Source organism: Bufo gargarizans, chromosome 2, assembly GCF_014858855.1.
Source record: "Bufo gargarizans isolate SCDJY-AF-19 chromosome 2, ASM1485885v1, whole genome shotgun sequence".
Taxonomy (NCBI): domain Eukaryota; kingdom Metazoa; phylum Chordata; class Amphibia; order Anura; family Bufonidae; genus Bufo; species Bufo gargarizans.
In genome coordinates this window covers 342,439,759-342,461,612 of record NC_058081.1, presented here as the reverse complement: position 1 = coordinate 342,461,612, position 21,854 = coordinate 342,439,759, and the positions used below count along the sequence as shown (strand labels likewise).

General features: G+C 47.2%; 2 protein-coding genes across 4 annotated transcripts in view; one reads left to right on the top strand and one right to left on the bottom strand.

The window, feature by feature from the left end:
- Positions 1-17,722, bottom strand: part of LOC122925886 (oocyte-specific histone RNA stem-loop-binding protein 2-like) — a 65,138-nt gene extending 47,416 nt beyond the window's left edge. Inside the window, exons 1-2 of the mRNA XM_044277232.1 lie at positions 17,634-17,722; positions 6,753-6,842 (exon numbers count right to left, since the gene is read on the bottom strand). Coding sequence (XP_044133167.1) covers positions 6,753-6,842; positions 17,634-17,722 — 179 coding nt within the window. The remainder of the gene's footprint in view (positions 1-6,752; positions 6,843-17,633) is intronic.
- Positions 17,603-21,854, top strand: part of CDC25C (cell division cycle 25C) — a 49,763-nt gene continuing 45,511 nt past the window's right edge. For 2 of the 3 annotated variants that reach the window (XM_044280628.1, XM_044280626.1), the window contains exon 1: positions 17,603-17,772. The gene's annotated coding sequence lies outside the window, so the exon portion shown is untranslated. Of the gene's footprint in view, positions 17,795-21,854 lie in introns of all 3 variants that reach the window. The other variant, XM_044280627.1, reaches the window with a different exon arrangement.

The following is a 21,854-nucleotide window of genomic DNA, read 5'->3' as shown; positions in this document are numbered from 1 at the left end:
GGGAGGTAGTTAATGTCTAATCTGCACAAGGGATGGACAGGTCCTGTGGGATCCATGCCTGGTTCATTTTTATGAACGTCAGCTTGTCCACATTGGCTGTAGACAGGCGGCTGCGTTTGTAATGACGCCCCCTGCCGTGCTGAATACACATTCAGACAAAACGCTGGCCGCCGGGCAGGCCAGCACCTCCAAGGCATAAAAGGCTAGCTCTGGCCACGTGGACAATTTAGAGACCCAGAAGTTGAATGGGGCCGAACCATCAGTCAGTACGTGGAGGGGTGTGCACACGTACTGTTCCACCATGTTAGTGAAATGTTGCCTTCTGCTAACACGTTGCATATCAGGTGGTGGTGCAGTTAGCTGTGGCGTGTTGACAAAACCTTTCCACATCTCTGCCATGCTAACCCTGCCCTCAGAGGAGCTGGCCGTGACACAGCTGCCTTGGTGACCTCTTGCTCGTCCTCTGCCTAGGGCTTCCACTTGTTCCCCTGTGACATTTGGGAAGGCTCTCAGTAGCGCGTCTACCAACGTACGCTTGTACTCGCGCACCTTCCTATCACGCTCCAGTGCAGGAAGTAAGGTGGGCACATTGTCTTTGTACCGTGGATCCAGCAGGGTGGCAACCCAGTAGTCCGCACACGTTAAAATGTGGGCAACTCTGCTGTCGTTGCGCAGGCACTGCAGCATGTAGTCGCTCATGTGTGCCAGGCTGCCCAGAGGTAAGGACAAGCTGTCCTCTGTGGGAGGCGTATCGTCATCGTCCTGCGTTTCCCCCCAGCCACGCACCAGTGATGGGCCCAAGCTGCGTTGGGTGCCACCCCGCTGTGACCATGCTTCATCCTCATCCTCCTCCTCCTCCTCATCCTCATCCTCGTCCTCCAGTAGTGGGCCCTGGCTGGCCACATTTGTACCTGGCCTCTGCTGTTGCAAAAAAACTCCCTCTGAGTCACTTCGAAGAGACTGGCCTGAAAGTGCTAAAAATGACCCCTCTGCCGCCTCCTCCTCCTGGGCCACCTCCTCTTCCATCATCGCCCTAAGTGTTTTCTCAAGGAGACATAGAAGTGGTATTGTAACGCTGATAACGGCGTCATCGCCACTGGCCATGTTGGTGGGGTACTCGAAACAGCTGGTCTCAGGTCTCGCATGGTCTCGCATGGAGGCCCAGTCATTGGTGGTGAAGTGGTGCTGTTCCGCAGTGCGACTGACCCATGCATGCTCCAGCTGAAACTCCACTATGGCCTGCTGCTGCTCGCACAGTCTGTCCAGCATGTGCAAGGTGGAGTTCCACCTGGTGGGCACGTCGCATATGAGGCGGTGAGCGGGAAGGCCGAAGTTACGCTGTAGCGCAGACAGGCGAGCAGCGGCAGGATGTGAACGCCGGAAGCGCGAACAGACGGCCCGCACTTTATGCAGCAGCTCTGACATGTCGGGGTAGTTGTGAATGAACTTCTGCACCACCAAATTCAGCACATGCGCCAAGCAAGGGATGTGCGTCAAACCGGCTAGTCCCAGAGCTGCAACGAGATTTCGCCCATTATCGCACACCACCAGGCCGGGCTTGAGGCTCACCGGCAGCAACCACTCGTCAGTCTGTTCTATACCCTGCCACAACTCCTGTGCGGTGTGGGGCCTGTCCCCCAAACATATGAGTTTCAGAATGGCCTGCTGACGTTTACCCCGGGCTGTGCTGAAGTTGGTGGTGAAAGTGTGTGGCTGACTGGATGAGCAGGTGGAAGAAGAGGAGGAGGAAGCAGAGTAGGAGGAGGAGGCAACAGGAGGCAAAGAATGTTGCCCTGCGATCCTTGGCGGCGGAAGGACGTGTGCCAAACAGCTCTCCGCCTGGGGCCCAGCCGCCACTACATTTACCCAGTGTGCAGTTAGGGAGATATAGCGTCCCTGGCCGTGCTTACTGGTCCACGTATCTGTGGTTAGGTGGACCTTGCCACAGATGGCGTTGCGCAGTGCACACTTGATTTTATCGGATACTTGGTTGTGCAGGGAAGGCACGGCTCTCTTGGAGAAGTAGTGCCGGCTGGGAACAACATACTGTGGGACAGCAAGCGACATGAGCTGTTTGAAGCTGTCTGTGTCCACCAGCCTAAATGACAGCATTTCATAGGCCAGTAGTTTAGAAATGCTGGCATTCAGGGCCAGGGATCGAGGGTGGCTAGGTGGGATTTTACGCTTTCTCTCAAATGTTTGTGAGATGGAGAGCTGAACGCTGCTGTGTGACATGGTTGAGATGCTTGGTGACGGAGGTGGTGGTGTTGGTGTTACATCCTTTGTTTGCTGGGTGGCAGGTGCCAACGTTCCTCCAGAGGCGGAGGAAGAGGCCGAGGCGGCAGAAGAGGTAGCAGGGGGAGCCTGAGTGACTTCCTTGTTTTTAAGGTGTTTACTCCACTGCAGGTGCCTGGTCATGCAGGTTGTGCTAAGGTTCAGAATGTTAATGCCTCGCTTCAGGCTCTGATGGCACAGCGTGCAAACCACTCGGGTCTTGTCGTCAGCACATTGTTTGAAGTGCCATGCCAGGGAACTCCTTGAAGCTGCCTTTGGGGTGCTCTGTCCCAGATGACGGCGGTCAGTAGCAGGCGGAGTCTTGGCGGCGGGTGTTCTGCTTTTGCCCACTGCTCCCTCTTCTGCTACGCTGTTGGCTCGGTCTCACCACTGCCTCTTCCTCCGAACTGTGAAAGTCAGTGGCACGACCTTCATTCCATGTGGGGTCTAGGATCTCATCGTCCCCTGCATCGTCTTCCACCCAGTCTTCCTCCCTGAACTCCTGTCCAGTCTGCACACTGCAGAAAGACGCAGCAGTTGGCACCTGTGTTTTGTCATCAGAGACGTGCTGAGGTGGTATTCCCATGTCCTCATCAGGAAACATAAGTGGTTGTGCGTCAGTGCATTCTATGTCTTCCACCGCTGGGGAAGGGCTAGGTGGATGCCCTTGGGAAACCCTGCCAGCAGAGTCTTCAAACAGCATAAGAGACTGCTGCATTACTTGAGGCTCAGACAGTTTCCCTGGTATGCATGGGGGTGATGTGACAGACTGATGGGCTTGGTTTTCAGGCGCCATCTGTGCGCTTTCTGCAGAAGACTGGGTGGGAGATAATGTGAACGTGCTGGATCCACTGTCGGCCACCCAATTGACTAATGCCTGTACCTGCCCAGGCCTTACCATCCTTAGAACGGCATTGGGCCCCACCAAATATCGCTGTCAATTCTGGCGGCTACTGGGACCTGAGGTAGTTGGTACACTAGGACGTGTGGATGTGGCAGAACGGCCACGTCCTCTCCCAGTACCAGAGGGTCCACTAACACCACCACGACCAGGTCCGCGTCCTTTACTAGATGTTTTCCTCATTGTTATCGTTCACCAAAACAAAAATATTATTTGGCCCAATGTATTGAATTCAAATTCAGGCCTTTTTTTTTTTACAGACACCTAGCCAGATAGTGTTATCTATTTAGGTACCGTATTACACTAATACAGGCACAGCAGTAACCACAGATTTAGCTGAATATAAATTTGAGGCCTATTATTTAGGCGCTGGGTGACAGGTATACGTTTACGGACAGAATTAGACTTGGAAATGCACAGTAGCGTGTGTGAAGTTATTGAGAATGACCCCATCAGCACCTTGAATCTAATATACCCTTTTAGGGATAGATTTAATGTAGGCCTGATACAGCAGAAACCACTAATTTAGAGAATTGCTAAATTGGGAATTGTATTTCAACCCAGAACAAAAACTGTGCTTTGACGGACACTAAATAACTTGCCCAGCCACAGCAATAACCACAGATTTAGCTGACAATAAATTTGAGGCCTATTATTTAGGCGCTGGGTGACAGGTATACGTTTACAGACAGAATTAGACTGGGATATGGCCAAAAAATAACCACGCTATTGATGGTTAAATGCACTTTGTGTGACAGCTTGACCCTGATGTAGGATATAGCCAAAAAATAACCACACTATTGATGGTTAAAGAGGACCTTTCACCAGGAAAAAGTATGTAACGGGCGCCGCTCCGTTCTCCGGTTATAGCCTCCGGTATGTTCCTACTTAGGCTCCACCCAGGGGAACCTGCCGCGGTCTCTTTCTCCTATGCTGTAGCGCTGGCCAATCGCAGCGCTCAGCTCATAGCCAGGCTATGAGCTGAGCGCTGCGATTGGCCAGCGCTACAGCATAGACCGCGGCAGGTTCCCCTGGGTGGAGCCTAAGTTCCCCCGGGTGGAGCCTAAGTAGGAACATACCGGAGGCTATAACCGGAGAACGGAGCGGCGCCCGGGGATAACAGTAAGTGCAGGGGGATCCCTGGGCGCCGCTCTACACGTCGGTATAGTCAGTTTGCATACTTTTTTCTGATGAAAGGTCCTCTTTAAATGCACTTGGTGTGACAGCTTGACCCTGATGTAGGATATAGCCAAAAAATAACCACACTATTGAGGGTTAAATGTACTTGGTGGCAGCTTGTGCTGGCGCACCACAAGACACAAAATGGCCGCCGATCACCCAAGAAAAAAAGTGAATGAAAAACGCTCTGGGCAGCCTAAAAACAGTGAGCAATTGAATAGCAGCAGTTCAATGATCCACAGCTGCAGATCGATCACTGAATGAAGTCTTTTGGAGGAGTTAATCACTGCCTAATCTCGCCCCAAACGTCGCAGCTGCAACCTCTCCCTACACTGATCAGAGCAGAGTGACGTGCGGCGCTACGTGACTCCAGCTTAAATAGAGGCTGGGTCACATGCTGCACTGGCCAATCAGCCATGCCAATAGTAGGCATGGCTGTGACGGCCTCTTGGGGCAATTCAAAAAGCGCCAAGAAAGCGACGAACACCGAACCCGGACTTTTACGAAAATGTTCGGGTCCGTGTCACGGACACCCCAAAATTCGGTACGAACCCGAACTATACAGTTCGGGTTCGCTCATCCCTACCTCTGTTACCTAGTCTCATCTATTTTCATAGTGGCTCTTATCGCTTTAAGTAAGGAATCCGTATATTCTGGAGAAAATAAAGGGTCTACTGGAAGATTCTTCATCCGAGGAAGAATGTGAATCACCCAGGACTTCCCACTTGCTCGTTTTCATCAGAAGATTCTGAATCCAAGATCACGTTAACGCGACCTTGTTTGCCCATTGGAGAGGCAGGGAGGCATTTCTTAAACACTTTAATAGAGTCCGAAACTTAATGTCCTTGACACTCTGAAGCGGGGACGGGGATTCTTCCTCAACTACTTTGTTTACACAATGCTGACATAGTAATTTGGACAAGGAGGGAGCGAGTTTTTTCTGCATACGGCACACTCCCTTTCCTTAGTCTTAGACACTGCTTTTCTAGGGCCCTCTTTGGTATTCTATAACAAGATAATAAGCCCCATTAGATTCTAAAAGAAAGTAAAAGGATGGGGCTCAAATGCCCTTATCCCACCAGGAATACCGGTCTGCCATTATGATCCTCCTGGACATCAGCGAGCTGATTACTCTCCTCCTCCATAATTCCAGATGAGCAAGAGTTTTCCCTTCAAGGTATCCACACACCCCCTCATGTTGGCTGGGATCCTTCTGGAAGCACGCTGAAGAGAGGACAGGGTTTAAAAACCCTAAGCCCGTGTCCCTGCCGGCGTTCCCATGCGGCCAAACCGGAAGCATTAATCCCCCTATTGCATTCCACCTCGGAACCCATGCATTCCAAATGCCGGAAGTCACGTCATGCGACTTCCTGTACACGCACATGTCATGCCAGGAACACGCTCAGCCCACCCCACCCCCTGCCAATGCAAGCCAGGGAAGGAGAGCAGAGGCCCCAAACCTCCTCAACATCACAAGGAGGGTCCGGAGCACCAACATGACCTCCCAGTCATGCTGGGACTGCCCAACAAGTCCAGGACCAAGAAGGAGTGCCCTAGTCTTGCCAATCGGCTCCTGGTGGAGACTTACACCGCACCAGGTAACCCCTACACACATGGCAAGTCAGGGACTCCTGCAGCCTTAACTTTAGCTCTCCACCAACCATCCTATCCATAGGACAGGAAACAGGAACTGGTGCTATAGGAGCAATGCCCCTCCTTTAAAGCTCTCCACAAAGGTTCCCATTTCCTGTCCTGGATGGAGGCGGTCTCAAGGGTGTTGTCATGGGCATAAGGGAAAAACTGTTCCGTTTAGTCCTAATGCATTCTGCACTGCTGCAAGATAAGTTTGTGTGTCCGGTCATTAAAACAGAAGCAGGATCTGTCACTAAAAACAATGCAAGTCAATGGTGACTGATCCGTTTTTAGGAGCCTAACAAACCGGATCAGTCACCCATTGACTTTCCATGTATTTAGTGACTGACCTGTTCCGTTTTGATTCTACACAACCGCATTCTAACAGAACAGATGCATCCTGATGTGCAAAATCAAAACATCCGTTTAATCCGGAATTGAGATCCTCTGCCGGACCTCAATACCGGAATTAACAACCCAAGTGTGAAACAAGCCTAAGGCTACTTTCAGATCTTTGTTTTCAATTCAGGTTTCTAAATCCAGCAGGGGATGTCAAAACCAGAGTTAAAGGATCCGTGCCATTTAATACATCCGGATGCATCTGTTTAGGCCGGATCTGGTTGTATTAAATTAAAACTGAATAAAAGGGTTGGATCTCAAAAACTGAATTAAAAACAGATGTGAAAACATCGTAGTGTAAGTCAGTAGGGTCACTCACAGCTTGGCTAATTTTAACCAAGCCTAAGCTACACATCTATACATGTACCTTGTGGTATCAGCTATATCTGAGTGTTGATGGCCACCTTCTTTTGACAGCAATCCTGGAGCACCGAGGAACCGGGATCTTGATGGTACCCTTTAAAGTATTTAACAGTAATACAGAATTAAAACCGTATTAAAAAGTCAACTTTGCAATCAATTTTATGTTACATACCAACGTTTGCACTTTATTTTTACATTTACCCGCTTAGCATATGGTTGCACTTGGAAGCAGACAACTGTTTAGCTCCCCTCTGCTGTCAGCTTAAAAAGGTTGTGCAGTGGAGCAATACTGATTACTTATCCTCAGGATAGGTCATCAATATCAGATAGGCAGGGGTTCAAACCCCAGCACCCCTGCCGATCAGCTATTTAAAGGGGTCACAGCGCTTATGCAACTGCTACTTCCTCTTCCACATTTATCTTCGCATCATCTCCTTTGCAGCAGCGGCGCAGTGTAATTACAGCCGTTCACTTGACTGGGATGAGCAGTTGTAATTACACTGCAAAAGAGAATGCAAAGGTAAACCTAAAAATGCTGCATATTGCGGAACCGGGAGTGCATATTGTCCTTATGGCGGTTAAAAAAGGTCTACTACGTCATTAGCTGACGAGTACATCTCCTACAAAAGGAAGACGTTATAGATCTGGTGAGAAAGATATTATATATGGAAAGGCTGGAGGCTGGTAAAAGTAGGGAGAAGGCGGTGGCAAAATTCATTAAAAAAATTGGAGACTCGAACACGTTTTAATAAGAGATTAAATCAGATAGAACTGATGTCCCCCTTTGTGCAAACCAAGTGGTATCTGGAAGCAAAAGTCAAGGGCACACTATACTGTAGATTGCATTTTTCTGGCGTTCCCTCCCATATGCTCCTCTACAGAACTTAAAACATTACAATCTGAAAATGCCACCAAAAAAATGTTTGAAATTCACAGGGGCAGATCCATCATTAAAATACACCACTTTTGTGGCATGAAAATCGCAAACTGCACGTTTGCAGCTTTTTTGAGGGGCTAGCATAGATATCCGAATGGGCGCAAGGGTACTTTTGTGAAATAATTATTTCACCAGTATCATTTCCTATTTTTGCACAAAAAAAAGTTTTTTCAAAAATGGTTTGTATTTGTCTCAATGCATTTAAAGACCCATAACATTTATTTTTCCGTGGACAGATGTGCGATTGCTTTATCATATGTGGGACCAGTTGTAGAATTCATGGGTACCACTTTTGATACATATGACTTTTCGATCACTTTATGGTTTTTGTGAGGTTGAATTAAAGAAAAGGAGATAAATATGCAAAAATTAACGCCACCTTACGGGATAAGTAATGGTGATCAATTTATTGTATGTGTCGTACTCGTAACTAGGGATGAGCGAGTCTACTTGGGGTGAAACATCCAAAGTCGATTCGCATAAAACTTTGTTCTAATCCTGTATGGAGCAGGAGCTCCGTACAGTATTAGACTGTATTGGCTCCGATGAGCCAAAGTTATTGCTTTGCGAAGTCTCGTGAGACTTCACATAACTTCTGAAATGAATTTGTGCTGTAAAAAAACATTTCCCAAACTCCGGTTCAGTACAATGGTACCACTTGGAACTGAACCAGAGTTCAGGAAATGTTTTTTTTTTTTAAAAGCTGCAATTCGTTCATCCCTAGTCGTAACCGTCAGTTACACCAAGTAGATTTTATTCTAGACATTTAGACATATGTAATACAATGTTAGTGTTTTTTTTTTTGCAAACTCTACGTTTTTCTGTGTCCCAACTAGGCGTCAACATATGATCCTCTGATCACTTCTAATACACTGTAATACTTGTTTATTAGAGCTCATGCACGCAAAAATGTTTTCCCCTTGTTCATTCCTTTTTTGCAGCCCTTATGCGGAACCATTTACTTCAATGTGGGCTGAAAAAAATGGAAATTACTGCATTCAGTGTCCGTATGTCTGCATTGCAAGAAATAGAACATATCCTGTTATTGTCCGCATTATGGACAAGGATAGGACTGTTCTATTAGGAGCCAGCTATTCCGCAAAGTGCGGAAGGCACACAGCTGGTATCAGTTTTTTGCGGATCTGCAATTTGCAGTCCACAACACATCCAACGGTCGTGTGCATGAGCACTTAGTTTTACAGTAACTGACATAATATATTAACAGAATGCCAAATAGCCACCACCATGGCAACTCATGATTGTGTCTCGGGTGGGGGGCAATGGGGTAAAAGGAACAGGCTGCCTCTCTAACCACTCAGATGCTGAGGTCAGCAGTAACTGCGGCATCAAAGCAGTTAAATTGCTGAGATTTGAGTTACCTCTGATCCCAACAGTGAAAGTGGAGTGCCAGATGTATCACAGCTAGCATACACAACTGATCATGTGGACAGGTCCCGAGTCCACAAAACTCACTAATAGTACCTTCCTGCCACGGCATATGGCCACTTGAGGCTTCCACTACTGGGACTCTGATCACTAAACTGGGGGTCTATAGGGCTAATGGAGACAGCCGAGTACAGCTGTGATCCATTTGCGTCAGGGAAGGATTACTATTATTGCACTAAAAGGAAGAACCACAGCTACCACCTTCAGTGCGACTGTTCTGTAATATTAGGATCTACACCTCTCCCGTGAGAAGACTATAGGGGGAATTTATTAAAGCTTCTGGCATAGACACAAACTTTGCCCAATCACCATTTTATGCAAAAATGACATCCTTTTCTAAAATGTGCATGGGACAAGGGATTAACCTACACATCCTATATAATTAGTTATGCCAAAAAACTGGCATAAATTACAGCAGAAATTTACACCAGCTCCCAGTTCACGTAGATTTCGGTTGTTGGCGCATGAACCTTTTGTGATGTGACAAAATTCTTAAAGGACATGTGCCTCAGTGAACTTTATACTAAGACCAGCACGTGAAATGCCAGTCTTCGTAAATTTCCCCTTTGTACAGCACCACAATTGGCTAGAGGGTTGTCCTTTATAAAAACTTTCCAAACTGGCATACTGTTCAGTGGACTTCTTGGCATATGGACTGCAACTCATCTGCAGCCCTCATCTGAGCTGTCTCCCCACATCTAAGGGTACTTTCACACTAGCGTTATTCTTTTCCGGTATTGAGTTCCGTCAAAGGGGCTCAATACCGAAAAAACACTTCAGTTTCATCCTAATGCATTCTGAATGGAAAGCAATCCGTTCAGGATACATCAGGATGTCTTCAGTTCAGTCCCTTTGCAGTTTTCGGCCAGAGAAAATACCGCAGCACTCCTGTAGAGCTACCAGGAGTGGTGAGAATATGACATTTTATTCTGCCAGATTCTGCTACTTCAGTGCAATAGAGGGGTTTCATTGAAATGCCATCTACATTCAGCTGCTCCAGTCCCTCCCCACTGTTCAGAGTGACAGCTGTAGCATCCACGTAGTAGACCACCATATCACCCAGCAGAGGGGTGCTGTGGAGCAGCTTAATGCAGGGAGCACAAAACAGTAAAGCTCTGCCTTCAATGCACTAAAATAACTAAACCTGGTAAATTAAAACATTCACACTACAGGGCATCTGTATTTTGCATATCTGTTTGGGGACCAAAATATTAATGTTGCTGTGTGCACGAAGCCTTACAAAAACAGCCACATGTTTTACATTCCCCATGAACTGCATTGGATAGACCCAAATTTAACTCTTCCTGTCTGGAATACTGGACAGAGGAGTTCCAAATACTGGGGTAACAGATGACTGGGGGCCACAAAGAATGTCATAGTGGGCGGCAGGTTGTGCACCCCTGATATATGCCATTAAAGTAGGTAATGGGGACAACTGATCCATTTCCTGCCGTTTACAAAGAAAGGGTATATAACATTATGTTAAATGTAAGGCAGTTAGGGTGCCTTCATACACAGATGGTTGCAGAAAATTCTGTTCCATTCACCTTAGTCATGGAATTTTCTGCCAGAAAATCTGCTGCATGTGAAGGCGCCCTTATAGTGTCATATGGGGTTACACCTTTTAAGTGGTAAAAACTAAACCAAGGTCGTTTCAAATACAAGCAAACCTGTTAATTGCTGAATAATGTTTATTTGTTACCCAAAAAGTCCTCCATGTCAGTGAAGCCGTCTATCAGCATCCATGGTTCAGGAAGAGGAGGCTTTGAACACCCGTGCAGCTGAGGCTCATTGTGGGTCAGTGGCGGCATACACGCTTTCAGCTGAGGATTTAGCCTACAAAACATTACATAGTCAAAGGGGTTGTCCCAAGAAAAATATTGTACAGTTTTCAAACCAGCACTTGGATCTGAATACTTTTGTAATTGCATTGAGTTATTGAGCAAAACACATCTGTATAGCTCCACCTGCTGTATGTTTTTCCTCATTTCTTTGACCTGCTCCCTGAGATGGCCGCACATGCTCAGTTTCATTCTTCAGCTGCCTCCTGAGCTGCGATAGGGAGAGGGGAGACACACCCCCTTGCTGCAGCAAAAAAGACACGCCTCCTGAGCTGTGATAGGGAGAGGGGAGACACACACCCTTGCTGCAGCAAAAAAGACACGCCCCTTGAGCTGCCTTCTTGATATCAATCTAGCAGAGCATTGAATGGGGAGATCTCTGGATCCATGTGAGGTACAGGGCTGGTTCTAGCTTTGTTAGAAAGACTGTCATGTACTATATGATGTCTGATTTTTATTTTTTACATTAGTCATGGGATAATCCTTTTAAGAGCTTCTGTCATCAGAAACATTGTTATTAAACTGGCTGACTTTAGACATGAGCCAATATCAGCTGAAGCAAATAGTTGTGTCCTTTCTTTCTATGTGCCTCCGCTTTTGTGAAAAATGAACTTTTATTTGATGTAAATGAGCCTCTAGGAGTAATGGGGGCGTTGCCACTACTTCTAAAGGCTCTGTTCTCCCTCGGGCCACACCCTCATCATTGACCAGGCATGATGTGAACTGTGCCTGGCCCTGTCAATCAACATGAGGGTGCGGCCAGAGAAGGGAGCCTCTACGAGTAGGGGCAACACCCCCATTGCTCCTATAGGCTCATATGCATAAGATAAGTTCGTTTTTTACAAAAACAGAGGCACATAGAAAGAAGGGACAAAGACTTCGATTCAACTGACATTAGGACAGGTCTGAAGTCAGCCAGTTTAATACCATGTTCCTGGCGACAAGTGACTTCCCTAACAGTGCCCTAGTACTACGGTGCACTATTTGGGTGGGTGCAGGAGCTGCGCCAGCCCGATCATCTGCAGGGGACCGGCTGTTCCCGTTAGCCAGACCCCTGCTGTATGCGCCGACACTGGTAAAAACACAGATGCTGGCTCATTAACGCTCAATATGCCGCAGTCAGCGCTGACCATGGGGTGTGTTGATGGAGCTCCCTGCCCATTCCCATGCTGCTGTGACAGGGACCCAATGGCTGGGAAGGCAGCCCGATGCCATCAGAATTAAGCAAAAAACTCATTAGGCATCTCCGCGTCCGTATCAACCAGCTCTAAAAATATCACATGATCCACCCCATCCGGTGAACGCTGTAAAAAATATAAAAAAGTGCCAAAACAGCCATTTTTGGGCCACCTTCGCTCACAAAAAGTGTAATACCAAGCAATAAAAAAAGTCATATGTACCCTAAAATGGTACCAGTCATCTCATCTTGCAAAAAAAAAAAAAGCCCCACGTATGACAATCAAGTCCTGCCTGAAGGAAATCCAGGATTAGGGTTACCTCTTTCTTTGGAGGGATTCCATCTGCCGTCCCCAAAACATAAAAAGGACTCCCAGGCTCTCAAGTAGATCTTTGACATGACCGGTTTCCTACTCTGCAATAGAGTGGAGATTACTGCCTCAGAGTCCTTTTTCTCTCAGGATGCGCCTTTCAGTTTCCAAGCTATCAAGCGAAGCTGGTTGACTCCGGGATGCACCACTGGTCCCTGGAGAAGTAGATCTGGTTGGGGCAGGAGAATTCTTCTCCTGCTAGGTTTTTTAGTGTTGGAAACCATGTTCTCCTGGGCCAGAAGGGAGTAATTAGGACTCTCTTCCAGGATTTTGGGAATGACCCTCGGTATTAGAGGAAATGGCGGGAACGCATAAAGAAGTTCCTGAGGCCAGGGCAATGACAAGGCATCCACTCTTAGGGGCTGGTCTAGAGAGGATAGCGAAAAGAAGTCCGCGACTTGCCTTTGTAAAATCGGTTTTAAGTAACTTGAGGGGTGTAGTTTCTACAATGGGGTCATTCATGAGGGTATCCACTATGTAGGCCCCACAAAGTGACTTCAGACCTGAACTGGTCCTTAAAAAGTGGGTTTTGGCAATTTTCTTAAAAATTTGAAGAATTGCTTCTAAACTTCTAAGCCTGCTAACGTCCTAAAAAAATAAAATGACATTTCCAAAATGATGCCAACATAAAGTAGACATATGGGGAATGTTAATTAATAAATATTTTATGAGGTATCACTTTCTGTTTTAAAAGCAAAGAAATTGACTTTCGCATTTTTTATCCATTGGATCTTTGAGCAAACTCAGATCCTCAAAGGGCAGTGGCGTGTTTTTTATTTATTTTTTATTCTTGTCCCATGTGGCTGAATAGTCCTCCGAAAAAGGATATTTTCTCAAATATTTTTTATGCTGACTGTCTTTTGTCAGTTTTTTTCCACTCGTTAAGAATTAAAGCTTTAAAGGGCTTCTGTCACCCCACTAAAGTCATTTTTTTTGGGGGGGGGGGGGGGGGGACTAGTTAAATTCCTTATACTGCGATATATGAAAATATAATGGTCTTAGGGCTCTTTCACACGTGCGTTGTTCTGTTCCGGCATAGAGTTCCGTCGTCGGTGCTCTATGCCTGAAGAATCCTGATCAGGATTATCCCCATGCATTCTGAATAGAGAGAAATCCGTTCAGGATGCATCAGGATGTCTTCAGTTCCGGACCAGAACGTTTTTTGGCCGGAGAAAATACCGCAGCATGCTGTGCTTTTTGCTCCGGCCGAAAATCCTGAACACTTGCGGCAAGGCCGGATCCGGAATTATTGCCCATTGAAAGGCATTTAGCATTAATCCGGATCCAGCCTTAAGCTAAACGTCGTTTCGGTGCATTACCGGATCCGACGTTTAGCTTTTTCTGAATGGTTACCGTGGCTGCCAGGACACTAAAGTCCTGTTTGCCATGGTAAAGTGTAGTGGGGAGCAGTATACTTACCGTCCGTGCGGCTCCCGAGGCGCTTCAGAGTTACGTCAGGGCGTCCCACGCGCATGGATCACGTCATCCATGCACATGGGGCGCTCTGACTTCATTCTGGAGCGCCCCGGGAGCCGCACGGACGGTAAGTATACTGCTCCCCACTACACTTTACCATGGCAAACAGGACTTTAATAGCGTCCTGGCTGCCATAGTAACACTGAACGCATTTTGAAGACGGATCCGTCTTCAAATGCCTTCAGTTCACTTGCTTTTTTCAGGATCCGGCATGTAATTCCGGCAAATTGAGTACACGACGGATCCGGACAACGCAAGTGTGAAAGAGCCCTAACTTTCCTTCAGCAGTTTCTTCTAAAAATGAACTTTTATAATATGTAAATTAGGTGTCTACCAGCAAGTAGGGCGTCTACTTGCTGGTAGCCGTCACAAAAAACTGCCCCCCCTCGTCCTGTTGATTGACAGGGCCAGCCGCAATCTCCTCCTCTGGCCGGCCCTGTCAGCATTTCAAAAATAGTGCGCCTGTGTTCATTCGGCGCAGGCGCTCAGATGAGGAGGCTCGCCTCCTCAGAACTCCCTCAGTGCGCCTGCGCCGATGACATCACCGAAAGAGAAGACGTCATCGGCGCAGGCGCACTGAGGGAGTGCTGAGGAGGAGAGCCTCCTCATCTCAGAGCGCCTGCGCCGAATAAACACAGGCACGCGATTTTTGAAATGCTGACAGGGCCGGCCGGCGATCGCGGCTGGCCCTGTCAATCAACAGGACGAGGGGGCGGTTTTTTGTGGCGGCTACCAGCATGTAGACGCCCTACTTGCTGGTAGATACCCAATTTACATATTATAAAAGTTAGTTTTTAGAAGAAACTGCTGAAGGAAAGTAAGACCATTATATTTTCAGTAAGGAATCTGTCTCCTCGATTGAGCAAAGAGGCTTCCTATAGACTTCCTCAGCAATAGATTAGTCTGAGTCGGATATGATTTCCCCCTTGTCTACGTCCGAGTCTTGTTCAATAACAGAGGCACTTGACGTAGAGGGTTTGGACGGGACGGTAAACAATTTTGCTTCTACAGCAGCCCCAACTTACTCTTTAATAATGGTTCTCAGACTTTAAAGAAGTGTAGGGGATTCATCCGAGACCAATTTGTCACAACACTCCTGACAGAGGCTGCTTATAGGAGCTAGAAAGCACCTTTTTACAGATGGCACTTTTGAGGGACGGTTCCCTTTTTGAGACATTTGGAGGCACAATTCAGGATAACACTGAGTGTGTGTAGTAACACAAAACACCCAAAGTGTCCTCTAAGTTTACCCCAATAACATATAGGGAGGAGGCTTACCAGGCTTGAGGGCCTGGGAGCATCTGTGGACTTTCTGGGTGACTCGGAGACAGCTTGCAGGGACATGTTGCTCAGAAACAGATGGCTGCCTGGAACGCCGGCAGCCCGTGCTGTTTTTACTTCCTGGTCCGGTGACATCATGGCCCCTCCCCCCCGTGCGTCCTGCTGTCACGACATCTGAATTCTATGTCAGCACAGCGCACGGGGAGTCAAGTGGGAGTGGTCCCAGGCCCAGGAACACCCCTTGATATCCACAGATCCGACGGTCCATGCTTCACAGGACGCGGGAGGTAAAGCCCGGGGTGACCAGCGCCCGCCGGATTTACACCATGAGGAGGGACAGTCTTACTGCGTCCCGCGATCCCTCCCCCTGCAACGGCCCTCTGGCAGAGCCGGGATTACCTACCAAGAAGGCCGCGCGAGCTGCTGATCTACGCTCCCGACCCTCTGAGGGACAGGAAACAACTGGAGAGGTAAGAGCGAGGGGGCCCTTTATTGGCTGATCTTGCTATTGTTTCCTGTCCCTGAGAAGGTGGGCCAACCTCCAAGTAGTGTCGTTGTGGAGGCGTGGAGAAAATGAAACTTCATTTTCACAGCCAAGTGTTTTCAAATTCCCTAAACGCTTAGGGGGTCAAAGTGGTCAGTACACCCCTTATACTCTGAGGGCTGTAGTTTCCAAAATGGCGTCAATTTTTGAGGGTTTCCACTGTAGGGGTACGTTAGGGTCTCTTCAAATACAGAATATCACCTAAAAACCATTCTAGAAAAATCTGCCTCCAAAATTCATATGGTGCTCCTTTCCTTATGACCAGTGCCACGTGCCCATAGAGCAGTTTACCACCACATATTGGGTATTTCTGTAAACTGCAGAATCAGAGTAATGTGTTTATTTAGCTGTTAACCCTTGCTGTATTGCAAAAAAAATAAAAAATTAAACTTAAATTTCTCCATTTTCCTTTAATTTTGTGGAACACCTGAAGGGTTAAAGTCTGTAACATCCATTTTGAATAATTTGATGGGTGCAGTTACTAAAATGTGGTTATTTATGGGTGGTTTCCATTATGTAAACCCCTCAAAATCATGGGAATTGGTGCTTAAAAAAATTGGAAATTTTCCTGGAAATTTGAAAAATCACTACTAAACTTCTAAGGCTACTTTCACACTAGCAGCCTTCATGTCGTCTTATTCCGGCCACCTCGACATGTTTGCTATGCGGCAGCAGGGATTCGGCGGAGAAGGCTGCCGCTAGTGTGAAAGTAGCCCAAGCCTTCTAATGTCCTAAAAAAATAAATAAAAATAAGTTACATTTACAAAAATGATAAAGTAGACATACAGGAATGATAACTGATTATTTTATGAGGCATTACTGTGTCTTAAAAGTAGAGACATTCAAATTTATAAAATTGGGAGTTTTCAAAATTTTGGGTAAATTTGGGATTTTTTTTTTAAAGGAAAAATACGTATAAAAAAATTGGTTTGTAGACAATAACAGGCATCAATGGGAACAAGCCTCCCTAGTATCGCAGGTGTCCCTAAGCCCAGGGCTATGCCTAGACTCTGTGGCACTTTTTATTGCTTTTTGACCATTGAACTGCAGCTGAAGTCCAGAATTCAATCGTCTGCAATCTTGTGCACTACAACTCTCACTCAATAGTTAAAAATCAGAAGTGCCAAAAAGGTCTATGTGGAGCCACAGCCTAATTAAGCAATGAGTTACCCATAGCAACCAATCAGGTTCCTCTGGCTGCTATTAGCAACTTTTTTCCCCTTAAAACAACATTTAAGTACACGATCGGCTGCATTTAGTTGTGAAATAACCTCACCCCCTGGTTCGTATCTTACAATCTCCTCAGAGTAGAATTCTTACAGCAGCAGGTTACCCAGCACTTCCTACACACATAGAAAAACACACACAAGTCCTCCATCCACAGCGCCAGCTACAACCTATAACGCATCACTACAAACTCATTACCGCTGCATGGCTCAAGAAACAGCTGATCAGAGCCCCTCCTCTCCCCGAGCTTTAAAAGTCCCGCGACGTCATCGAGGGCGGAGCTTGTATGCATAATTTAGGAATAAATTAGAGCCGTCTCCATAGAATCGACGTGCAACGTGCGGGCAAATCGAGAGCCAATCACAGACTGCTAGGCCTAGCGTTTCTCTAATGATAACCAATCAGAGAAGAGGTTGTTTTAAAACGGGCGACGCCTCCTTGTAGTCCGAGCCTTTTCCTCTTTTCTTTACCTCATTGGTCAATTTGAGCCTTATGACCCTAATGCTGGTTCCTGATTGGTCAGTGTTTGGGGCGGAAGAATTCAATTTCCCGAGTGCTCTGCTTCTGGTCGCTCTATGGTATTTACTTCTGGTTTCCGGGCTTGGGTCGAGGTGAGGGGCAGGGGGCCTGGAGAGGATAGTCATTGAGGTGGCATGTGCTGACGGGCTTGCCCATGGTGACGGAGGTCACCTGCACGGAGGAGGACGGCGGCTTTCCATCTACATGTGAGAATCATCATTTAAATCTGTACGTTTTTCATAGAGGGGACAGTGTATAGAATGGAAGGGACACCCCTGCTGCTGATCTGATTGCTGGGGGCACCACCTCTAACTGCCAGGGGAATGCATGATGATCACCATAACTGTGGTGGGTGATCACCCATGTCCTGCTGCTCTCCAGCTGCCTACGTGAGGTTCTCCTGGGCACCGCCCCTCCCCCCATGTAAGAGAGAGGTTGTCCTAAAAGATGTAGTAATCTCTGCCATCTTCTAAAGATCAGCAGAGGAAGCGAGGGCCAGATATCAGACATGTCATATATTTAGAAGAAAACCATGTGCAACTGATCCAGCACTCCAAATAGTATACATTTTTTTTTTATTTACATCCATTAAAAGCACCATACACCATATTCAATCTCCCGAAAAAAGGCATCTGCCGACGAGTTTCTGAACATAGTGTCCTTAGCCGTAGACTAAGGACCCTGTAGGGTCGGAAAGGTCTCTGGTTTTCGTTTTAAGTGTTTCTGAATCTTGTGCACCTGGTGAAAGGTGAGCTGAAACATACAAGAGTATAAAAAGCTGCCCCATATGTCGGGCCCCTCACACTGAATATACTTACCTGGCTCCCCGCGCCGCCCGTGTTCCGCCGCTGCTTCCTATGCACGGATATAAATTTCCGCAGGTGACGCTAAGGAGGCTCGCCCCAGTCACCGCCTGCCGTTCGCTGCTTCCCCTGACACCGGATGTTTTCATCCGCCCACAGGGAGACGCGGCGGCCTGGGGAGCCATGTAAGTATATTTATTATGAGGGGCTCGGCATATGGGGCAGCTTTTTATAGTCTCGGATAACCCCTTTAAAGGGATATTCCCATCTCAGACAATGGAGACATATTTCTAAGATATGCCCCCTTTGTCTGATAGGTGCGGGTCCCACCGCTGGGACCTGCACCTACAATGAGAAGGGGGTCCTTCCGCCACCAAGCGCTGCTCCTATAGAATTGAATGGGAGCGCACCGCGCATGCGCGGCCCATGTTCCCATTCATTTCTGTGGGGCAGACAGCAATAGCCAAGCCAGTGCTTGGCTATTTTCGGCGGCCCCATAGAAATGAATGGAGGGCGCATGCTCAGTGCGCCTTCTGTTCATTTCTCGGCTCCGTTCTCATTGTAGGTGCAGGTCCCAGCGGTGGGACCCGCACCTATCAGACTATAGGGGCATATACTACCAATATGCTCCCATTGTCTGATATGGGAAAACCCCTTTAAGGCCAATTCCCAGTTAGCCTGCCCGCAGACACAGGTGGCTTAACAAACTCCCCATGGGCATATCACTTTAAAGAGGACCTGTCCCCTCTCCTGACATGTCTGTTGCAGTAACTACCGTATTTTTGAGGCTGTAATATGCACCCAGGATTTAGAGGAGGAAAAAAAAATATATATTTTTTCATTAGATCTCAGATCAGACCCCTGTTCTCAATCTGACCCATATGAGACGCGGGAACTGCCTGCCGGATCCGTCTTTCCGGTGTCATCCAGCAAAACGGATCCGGCATTTATTTATTTTTCACCTTCTTTTTCAGTCTGCGCAAAATGGAAGGACGAATCCGGAATTTTTTTCCATAGGAATGTTCAAAATGCCGGATCTGGCATTCAGGCAAGTGTTCAGTTTTTTGGGCCGGAGATAAAACCGTAGCATGCTGCGGTTTTATCTCCGTCCTGAACAGTCAAAAAGACTGAACTGAAGATATCCTGATGCATCCTGAACAGATTACTCTCCATTCAGAATGCATTAGGACAAAACTGATCAGTTCTTTTCCGGTATTGAGCCCGGAAAAAGTAACAGTTCTGGAGCATTTGTTCTTTTGGCTCTGTTTTGTGCCATTCCTCTGTTATTTCTACTAGATTGTGAGCCCCATTGGGGACAGTTGGATGCTAATGTCTGTAAAGCGCTGCGGAATATAGTAGCACTATATATAACTGCATAAAATAAATGAGTGAATTGCCAGCAGCTTGCAGTAAAGGTACAGATGAGAGTTACCAGTTGAGGGTGTGTCCCTGCACATAGCAGCACTGATTGGATAGAGTCAGACACGCCCACTACTGCTAACACCCAGCAATGCCTTTACTGCAGACTGCTGGCAATTTATTTGTAAACTTCTAGCAGGAATAATACAGGAATGGAACAACACGGAGTCGTAAGAACAGATGTTCCAGAATTGTTAAACGGAAGTAGTTACTAAAACATGTCGAGACTGGTGGTAGGTACTGTTTAAAAAGGGTTTCCCCGCACTGGGAACCAATGGTCAGGACCAGACATGGTATAAAAGTTCAAAGTATTTGGAGTCTAGTGCTGAGCCCCTGCCTTCGCCATTTCTGCCGCCTGCCGGACTGAAGTGTCATGTACATGTGCAACATTACTTTCAACCAATGGCCTCAGTGGTGACCTGTGCAGGGACGGCAACTTTTCTGAAACCACTGCAGCTTTTCTGGATTTCATTTACCTCACCCATCTGAGGACTCTGGATGAAATATACACGCCTTCCCGCACTTTACCGTCACCTTACCACAATAAAGAAAGCAGACAACCCCTTTCATTTTAAAGTTGAGTAAAATTCACAAAAAAATGCACAATTGAAAGGAGGCTCTAGTACTCTGTTGAGCTGCTCCTGCCCTGGATACAAGCTGATATGGTTGGGCATGGTGGCGTACAGGTTCTGTATGGTATCCTGTGGCACATTTGCCCACAAATGGTGCCGCTGGGCCTGTATATCCTGCTCACTCATAGGTTGCTGAAGCTGGCGTCTCGGCTTGGGACATAAATTCTGGGATTGCTGTGTGTGGGAGAGCATTATTCTGCCGAAAATGCCAGGTAGAAGCCCTGCCACGAGTGGTAACATGTGGCTGCAGGATGTCCTGCACATATCACTACTAGAGGTGACAGACTGCCTGGCTCTCCAGATCATCACACCAGCAGATGGGGCAGTGTGTTGCTCCACAGCAAAGGCAGGATTGAAGTGTTCACCACGAGACCTCTGTACACTAACCTGACTGTTGTGGGATCCCCATCAGAACCTGGACTATAGTCAATAAAGAAGATACGGTACCAGTCCGGAGCAGTCCAGGTTTGTCCTTCACCACTGTAAATGAAGACTTTGATGGCTGTCCATGGCAGGACACATGATGGGCGAGTGTGGCACCAAATTTCCTTCTGCTAAGTTCCTTGGAATGGTCCTGGCGGAGACCAGGGTGTTTGAGAATTAAACTGGAAGCTGCTTTTGCTTGTCAGTGCATAAAATGATCCTTTCTACGAGTGGTCTGTCTGGGCCGCCTGGAGCCTGTTTGTCAGGTGTGTGTGCGTGCCCCCATGTAACCACTGGTCCAAACGCTACCTAACAGCTAGCTAAGAATGGCCTAGATGGCAGGCAGTTCATCGAAAACAGCTATACTGCTTCTCTTAGTCCACTGATTTGCTCCCTCTCAAAGCTTGTCAACTGGGCAAAATGTCATAGACGCATGTCTAGCAGTCTGTAATCTCTCACCAAGAGTAACACTACCCAAAAGTAGCCTCTGAGAGCTTTTTTTTTTTTTTTTTATTTTTTTATTTTTTTTATGGTAGCTGGGGAAGCACGTTTACGCCCTCTTGTGGCAAGACTGTGTCTAATCATTTACATATCTGCCTGAGAGACAACTGCATGCCGAGTTTTGCCGCATAAGATATTTTATTTTTTTAAAGGACCTTATTTTATAGCCTCATATATTTACTGCACATGTCTTGTGTGAGTTCAGTCCGTCTAATGAGTTCCTATAGCCAAGAGTGACTGCAGGAGGATCATGGTGTGTTCCACCTCCATGGCTCCTATTGTTAGGATAGGTCACCAATATCTGATTGTTGCAGGACCAACTCTCATTACCCCCACCCACCAGCTAGTTTCATGAGCTGCTGTTCTCCAGACACCAGAAGACCAGTGGCCGGGCCTTCTCCCATTCACTTGACTGCTGCAGGCAACCGCTGGACTCTACAATCTGGTGGCATATATCGCTGAGACTATGGATTGGCTTCAGTAGTCATGTGGGGTATATGGGTGTGTCAC